Source organism: Trypanosoma cruzi, genomic scaffold (genome assembly GCF_000209065.1).
Source record: "Trypanosoma cruzi strain CL Brener 1047053517091 genomic scaffold, whole genome shotgun sequence".
Classification (NCBI taxonomy): Eukaryota; Euglenozoa; class Kinetoplastea; order Trypanosomatida; family Trypanosomatidae; genus Trypanosoma; species Trypanosoma cruzi.
This window is the reverse complement of record NW_001849308.1, coordinates 1-7,331: the sequence shown is the minus strand read 5'-3', so window position 1 is coordinate 7,331 and position 7,331 is coordinate 1. Positions and strand designations below refer to the sequence as shown.

The 7,331-nt window shown below is 49.1% G+C and overlaps 4 protein-coding genes across 4 annotated transcripts, besides 17 other annotated features; all 4 read left to right on the top strand.

Moving 5' to 3' along the window:
- On the top strand, positions 1 to 554 carry Tc00.1047053508921.40 (hypothetical protein, conserved; the record flags this gene model as incomplete). The annotated part of the gene is made up of 1 exon (XM_800007.1): positions 1 to 554. A coding segment is annotated over one exon (554 nt), but the record flags the coding sequence as incomplete, so codon positions are not given.
- Positions 1 to 2,556: a sequence feature (heterozygous, Esmeraldo-like haplotype).
- Positions 659 to 681: a microsatellite.
- Positions 768 to 791: a sequence feature (AT_rich).
- Tc00.1047053508921.30 (mitotic centromere-associated kinesin (MCAK), putative) lies at positions 1,008 to 3,230 on the top strand (the record flags this gene model as incomplete). The annotated part of the gene is made up of 1 exon (XM_800006.1): positions 1,008 to 3,230. One exon carries the CDS (start codon positions 1,008 to 1,010, stop codon positions 3,228 to 3,230), a length of 2,223 nt encoding a protein of 740 aa, XP_805099.1.
- Positions 2,557 to 2,662: a sequence feature (areas merged during assembly that could not be assigned to a particular haplotype. This can correspond to areas where the two haplotypes were merged or to regions with more than two copies in the genome that were merged during assembly.).
- Positions 2,663 to 3,298: a sequence feature (heterozygous, non-Esmeraldo-like haplotype).
- Positions 3,252 to 3,281: a microsatellite.
- Positions 3,299 to 3,996: a sequence feature (areas merged during assembly that could not be assigned to a particular haplotype. This can correspond to areas where the two haplotypes were merged or to regions with more than two copies in the genome that were merged during assembly.).
- Positions 3,329 to 3,401: a microsatellite.
- Positions 3,349 to 3,431: a microsatellite.
- Positions 3,979 to 4,031: a microsatellite.
- Positions 3,997 to 4,097: a sequence feature (heterozygous, Esmeraldo-like haplotype).
- Positions 4,098 to 7,331: a sequence feature (areas not merged during assembly with more than two copies in the genome that could not be assigned to a particular haplotype).
- Positions 4,200 to 4,228: a microsatellite.
- Positions 4,281 to 4,323: a sequence feature (AT_rich).
- Positions 4,481 to 4,527: a microsatellite.
- Tc00.1047053508921.20 (hypothetical protein, conserved) lies at positions 4,529 to 5,668 on the top strand (the record flags this gene model as incomplete). Its single annotated transcript, XM_800005.1, has 1 exon — positions 4,529 to 5,668. One exon carries the CDS (start codon positions 4,529 to 4,531, stop codon positions 5,666 to 5,668), a length of 1,140 nt encoding a protein of 379 aa, XP_805098.1.
- Positions 5,771 to 5,795: a microsatellite.
- Tc00.1047053508921.10 (hypothetical protein, conserved) lies at positions 6,010 to 6,933 on the top strand (the record flags this gene model as incomplete). The annotated part of the gene is made up of 1 exon (XM_800004.1): positions 6,010 to 6,933. The coding sequence occupies one exon, from the start codon at positions 6,010 to 6,012 to the stop codon at positions 6,931 to 6,933; it is 924 nt and encodes a 307-aa protein (XP_805097.1).
- Positions 7,206 to 7,239: a microsatellite.

The following is a 7,331-nucleotide window of genomic DNA, read 5'->3' as shown; positions in this document are numbered from 1 at the left end:
CTCCACAGACCAAAATGTACCCTGTGATGGAGTCTATGACGATATGGATCAATGTTGTGGCTCTTTCCCTGTTAGCTCTCATCACACCATCCGACTGGTTTGTTCAGTTGGTGTCGCTGATCTCCGCGGCGGATGAGTTATCCGCACTGCTGTGGAATTCGTCCATTGATCGGGCACGGGATATTTTAAGCGCGTACGTGAAATCCATTGTGAGTCCAACCCATGATGTGTATTTTGTTGGCCACGGCCTCGCAGGGGCAGCAGCGGCGTTTTTTGTCTCAGACTTACCGGAGAATGTGCATAGCGTGACATTTGCATCGCCACTGAGCGCGGTTGCGTGGCGCCGTGGCCATAATTGGATCTCTGATGAGTTGTCCAGCCGTGTTTTGTCTGTTGTGTCGTCCTCCTCTGTGTTTTCGCTGCGTTGGATGTGGGGGGGACTGTCGTACATGATACCATGCAATTTGCCTGAGGGTGAATGTCGCAACATTGACTCGATGGCACGGCTATTGGATGCGCTTTGCGGCTTGAATACAAAGTCAGACGGGAATTAAAGTCTTGAAGGGAGAGTCCCGTGGAACAATATGTTTCCTCCTTTGCTAGAGTTTCACTGCGTACGCAAAATAAAGGTCATTAACCATGAAGAAGAAGAAAAAATATACATACATACATACATACATAAGAGTAAGAGAAAAAAATGAAAAAATAAAGCGAAATGTGCGTTGAAGGGAAAAAGCTGGTTGACTGTTGTGCTGTTCCATTCAAGGAAAAAAAATAAAAAAAAAAAAATTGAACTTTGTTTATATTCCTCTTGCTGAATGTGTCTGTGTACAATGTTTCCTTCTTACCATACATTTATAATATTTATGCCTGTTGCCTGATCCTTTTTTTTTTCTTTTACCTACATATATTTGGATTAGTTTGTTAGTCTTCTTTACGCAGTCGGTGGTGTTGATTCCCACCTTGTTGTTGTGGTAAACTTGTTTACTTTGTAGTTGTTGTTGTTGATGGGCGGTGGCGTCTCAACGAGGAAACAAATGCAGGACGACAGGAACGTATGGAATTCAGCCAAACGCGTTCATATTTCTCCGCGTTTTATAGAGGATGAAGTGAAGGCGATGAATGATGTCACACCAGCGTTACTCGCCACAAACACCTCACTCGACTCCCCTGCTAAGGCCGCACATTTTACCTCCACACGAGAGGCCTTCACGCGGGACGATCAATCTTCTCGGAATGAGCGAAGGGGGCAGTGCGGGTTGCGCCAGTCCGCGCCGTCGTCTCAAAATCTTTTCCAAAATTTTGAGTTCCTCTCCCGTGAGTTGAGGCAGTTTTCTTCAAGACGACGAGCGGCGTCTACGTCACTCAGTGGGAACACCTCGTCACCGCAATTGCCGTCTATTCGTGAGCTCCCGGGAATCGTTCAGAACGTCACACCGCAGGCCACCAGAGGGACGTCGCTTAGTCCGCGCGTGAAGCTGCTCTCATGTCTTGTTGCCATGGAGGAGAATTCCAGGGTTATGTCGCCGGCGTCGGCGGCGGCTTCAGTGACTTCTTTGCGTAGATTAAATGAGGGCAATTCACGCCGTGCCTCCATGCCGTCACAAAACGCAACACCCGCCGCGCGGACACGAGGAGGCCGCATTAGAGTTGTGGTGCGCAAGCGGCCTATGATGGCTGATGAAATGGGGAGTGATTGCGTTTCGGTGGAGTCGCCATGGGTCCATATCTCCGTCAAGAAGTTGCGCGTTGATCTGACGGACTATGAAGACGTGAATGAGTTTATGTTTGACGATGCTTTTGCGGAGGACCAGAAGAATGTGCATGTCTTCGAGCGCTGCAGCAAAGATTTGATCGCCACAACACTCGACGGCGGTAGCGCCTCGTGCTTTGCGTACGGCCAGACTGGCAGTGGCAAAACGCACACAATGCTTGGGAATGAACAGGAAAAGGGCTTGTACCTTTTGGCCGCGGCGGAGTTGTTTGCGCAACTGACGCCGGAGCACGAAGTTTACGTATCTCTGTATGAAATTTACTGTAACTCCCTTTTTGACCTTCTTATGAACCGCACCCCCGTCGTTGTGCGGGAGGATCACAACCACCGAGTCAACATCTGCGGGTTGTCGTGGCACAATGTGAGCTCCGCGGAGGAGTTGTTTTTGCTTATTAGCAGTGGTACCGACCAACGCCGCACTGGAAGCACGAGCGCGAATGAACGCTCTAGTCGCTCCCATGTAGTTTTGACAATTCGGGTTTTTTGCCGCAAGGACGCATCGTTCTGCGGAACACTGAACTTTGTTGATCTCGCCGGCAGCGAGCGGGCATCGGAAACGTCTACAAACGACAAGCAGACACGCCAGGAGGGGGCGGAGATCAACAAGTCACTGCTTGCGCTGAAGGAGTGTATCCGGGCGCTGGACGAGAAGAAGAAACATGTGCCGTTCCGTGGCTCGAAGCTAACGGAGATACTCCGCGACAGTTTTACAGGGAACAGCCGGACTGTCATGATAGCAAACATCTCTGCCTCTTCCTGCAGCTACGACCATACTGTGAATACGCTACGGTATGCCTTCCGCGTTAAGGGCCTCAGCATTGCCAATATTGTGCCAAGCAAAGCGCGTAATGCACCGCGGCCGATGCGACAGGCCGTCAGTGAAGTCCCACCGCTGCTCAATTTTTCCAACATTGCCGCGGCCGATGGACCGGCAGGAAAGGCAAAGACACCCCCGACGGGTACAAATGGCCGACGCGGTTTAAGTACACAGAGGGGCAGAAGCTGCACACCAAAAACAGGCAACCTCAACGTCCAAAGCGGTAACATGAATCCGATTCATCAAAGTACGATAGGGGACACGCACGCCGACAAATTCTCCACGTACCTTCGTGCGGTGACGCATGAGAAGTTGTTGGATTTGCTCCCACCGGCCAAATTACGGGAGATGCTGAATAAAGATACCAGCAATCGAGATGGCGGTGCCGGCACATCGGAGAGTTCCACTGTTTCTTTGGAGGAAAAGCAGCTGTTGGCAGAGATGGTCAGCCATGTGGTAGAGAAGTTGAAAGTTGAACTTGGGTCTGATCTTACACAGAATATAAAGAAGCGTGATCGGCTTATTAGGAAACTTCGCGACGAAAATGGCGCGCTGCGAAGAGCCATTGTTACGCTGGAGAAGAGGGTTGGAGAGTGCCCGCGTTGCAGACAACGGGCGAGATCAAATTCCATCTCATAACCGCCAATTGTCACTTGTAGGTTTTTTCTTTATTTTTCTTTTCTTTTTTTTGCGCTTGTGCAGGCTATTTTTTGTTTGTGTGTTTGTTTTTATTCGTCATACATTATACATTATACATTATATATATATATATATTTCTGTGCATACATGTGTTTGTATGCGTATATGTGTTGTATGCGGTGCTATGTGAAAGTATGTATGCGGGTGGTGGTGATCTGCGGAGGGCAAATGGCTGCATTAGTCTGTTATGAATCCTCCTTAATTTTTTTTTGGCGTGTCTCGTCTTGACAATAATCCAGCGTTGGTGGGCAGGACGGTTGGATTACAGGCACTCTGTGGGACGGTGGAAAAAAGGGGAAATGAGACGAATGCCGGTTGGGAAGCATGACGATTACATGAGGTGGCTCTTTGAATAGGACGCATTTATGGTGGGTGCAGGGCGATCTGTTTTTGCTTTTTTTTTTTTTTTTGATAATTTCCTGAAGGAATACAGATGCACCCAAATAATTGAGGAGCCTGCGTTGGCATACAGACGTACACGTGTACAGATATTGCATGATTAGCCAAACTGGGCAATTTATATGTGTATATCTGCGTATTTGTGTGTGCGTGTGATGTCATCTGTTTTTTTTTCTTTACACCCCGGTCCGTTTTTGTTTTTTTATTGCACCGCATGCTTCTCCGTATCATATGAATCAGACAACCACCGGGGTAACATGGATTGAAAGAGACGAGAAGGGAAAGGGTGATATATATTATATATTATATGTATATTATATTATAAATATATATATACATATAACTTTGTTTTTGGAATGGAAGAGTGATACGCAGTGTTGGGGAATGTGTGTTTTATTATTATTATTAGTGATTTATATCTCATTGTGAAGGATATGCGCAGTGGAATTGTGTAGTTTCTGACGTGTGTGCGTTATGCGGCAGCGCATTAGTGAGCCTCTTTTTTTTTTTTGTGTGTGCGTGTGTGTGTGTGTGTGTGTTTGATTTATTTTGCCAACATAAAAACACATATTTCTTTCTTTTTGAATTGCCTATTATTACTATTTATTTATAAATGTTTTTTTTTTTTTTTTTTGCGTTGGACAGCCGTTGCTGTTTTTCTTCGTTATTGAGGGGTCGTGTGTGAGTGGGGGGTGGAGGCGATATTCGGTCGTTTTGTTTTTTTCTTGACACGTGAGAGACGTGTTGGCTTTTGACGGCTGTTTTTTATTATTTCTTTTACTCTCTCTCTCTATGTGTGTGTGTGCGTGTGTTGGTTCACAGTGTGTGTGTGTGTGTGAATGAAGGGAGAAGGTGCTGACAGGGATGAGTGGCTGGTGGGCCTGCAGCTCTTCATGGATGTGCGGCTTCGAACCGTGCCGTTTCACGTGGCGTCTCGTAATCGTCCCGGTGTGTCTGTCCCCCTGCCGATTCCCAACACGCAGTACATCATGGATGGAATCATGTGGAGCGTGCGTGATTACATTGCGTGGGCTCCCGATGCCTGGCTGACGATTCAAAATCATCTACAGAGCTGCTCGCAGCGCTACACCCAGCTGGCTGAACGGCTGTCACAGTCTCATGCACACACTAATTTCCAGGACGGTGCGGAGGTGGAGCGTGAGCGTCTCTACTCCAGCCACGCATACGTGCAGGACCTTTACGTTGCCTTCTGTGCCGTTGATGCCTTTTTACGCCATGTTGCAGAGGCGTCGCAATCGACTGCACGAGAGGCGGTCGAAAAAGAGCTGCCGCGTCTTGTAGCTGACCACATGCCTATCTGGCAGCTGGCACGCAGTCAATATATGCACGATGCTGTGGAGGACTACCGGCTACTTTTTTTGGACGTGCTGCGATCGTGGACGGTGACGAAACTTCTGCGCCCCGACACGCATCGTCGAATAGAAGAGTACGTGCGGTATAAGCTAAAAACACTGCGGGACAACTCCACGACTCATGAGGGCGACCAGAACGTTGGCCGCCGTTCGTCAGAGGCAATTAGCGCCGGGTTGCGTGTGCTGCTTTCTGGCACGGGGCCGTCGCAGTCGTCGACCTCATTTCTCTCCTCCTCGTCCCCGTCGGCACCCGCAACAATTGACGTCGTGCGGAGAAATATGAGAGAATTTGTTGTTGCCATTTTTCCTTCGCATCGTTCCGATTCTGGGAAGAAGCGCTGCGCCCATTGCGGCGCCGTATTCAGGACTCTCGCTGCAAAGATTGCGCATTACCGCTACCACTTCTACAACCGCAGTTACTTGACGGGGGAGAAAATTGTTCGTCTGCCATACCCCACACTTCAGGACTACATCTCTCACGAGGTGACATCCCGAGTCACGGGGGAGTTTGTACGCGTCACGGAGAATCTTTTGGACGTCCTACGCGTGCCGGAAAAAAGAACTGTGCACGTGCGGAAGGAGAAGCAGGAAAAAATGCCCTCGTGAGGGAAAAAGACGTTTTTTTTTCTTTTTGTGTGTTTCTGCACGTCTCACTTTCCCCATCTGCACACGTCTGTGTGTATATCGGTGGCAGCCTTGTTCACCGCTAAAAAAACAAAAAAAAAAAAAAAAAGAGGATGCCGACACCTACTTTTGTTTGTTCTTTGATTCTTTGCGGTGTACTCACCCGGTGCGTGTTTCTGGACGTGGGGATATGTTCGATTATGAGCATACAAGCTGCTATTCCACTCTCTTACGTTCGATCTCCTTTTAATTTTATTTTTGAATTCTTACTTTTGCATGCATGTTGAGTGTGTTCGGCGTGCAGCCAACCGTACATGTGAGCGATGCGGCGAACCCTCGTTGCGAATCGCGGAGCACTCAGTCTGCTCGGCTTGGATGAACGATTGCACTACACGGAGGAGGAGGTCAAGGCGGCGTATCGTCGACAAGTCAAACGGTTTCATCCAGATGCGGGCGGCAGTGCGGAGCGTTTTCGAGAGCTCCACGATGCGTATGTTTTTCTCCTTGGGGATCGCAAGGCAACAGACACTCCGGCAGAGCCATGTGACAGCAGTTCTTTCTACAATAACGCCCATTCTCGGTGGTCTGCGGGTCGGTATGAAGGAGCCGGGTGCGGTGCGGCATTTGCACGTGATGCCTCCAGCGGTTATGCCCGCAGTGATTATGAGTATGACTTGGGCGTTGAGCGGGACGGTGAGAGGAGGTACGCAAACCGATCTACCCGTGATTTTTACCGTCCGTACACATCGAACCCGTTTGCTCATGGATTCACCGATGAAGAGGTGCTGGAGGCGGAGCGACTGAATCGACTGCGTGTCTTATGGGCAGTGCTGAAACACGGAATTATTTTTGGTGGCGTGGTGTACCTTCTTTTCGTGTGCTGGCGGGACAACCGCATTCAACGCGCCATTGAGGCCCGCAACAACGGCTACGTGGACGCGTCGTACTGGGAGAAGTTGAAGGAGGACCAACAACGTGGCTTGACTCCGACGCCGCGCCGGCACTGGGCGGATGTACAGAATGAAGAGTTCATGCAGGCGTGGAATAAACGCCTTGAGGAGCAGCGGCGGCGGGGATCCCCGTGTGGGGGCGGGGGTGGCTACGCATGCCGTCCGGTGGCGGTGACGTTTCAAGGCCGCCCGTTCACAGCGACGGGTGTTCGAGGCGCCCGCAGCGGGGTTCCGAAGAACACGGCGACTTATGAGGGCGATGAGCATTGCGAGCTGGACGACGCGGAGAGTGACTGAATTTGCTCCGCATGAAACAACTTTGGGAAGGTTCTCTGCATGTTTGTGTGTTTGTATGTGTGGGAGGGAGAGAGACAGAGGAAAGGAGGGGAATGCCGCCCAAAAATAGAAGTGCAAATAAAAAAACAAACAGTTGCATCGTTTTTTTTTTTTTTTTGCTTCCATGAAGTCTGGGGGGGATGCCTTTGAAAAAAAATGCATATTTTTTGGTATGCTCTTGGCTGTCACGAGTTTCTTTTTTACTGCATTTTGCCTTTTTTTACGTGCACACATTTTCTTCTTTTTTTTTTTCTTTTTCTTTTTTTTATTGTATTTGTATGCGTGTGGCGGCATTCTTTTTTCCTTCTTTATCCTGCGCTCGAGAAGGTAAGGACCAACACCACGTGTAGTAATAATAC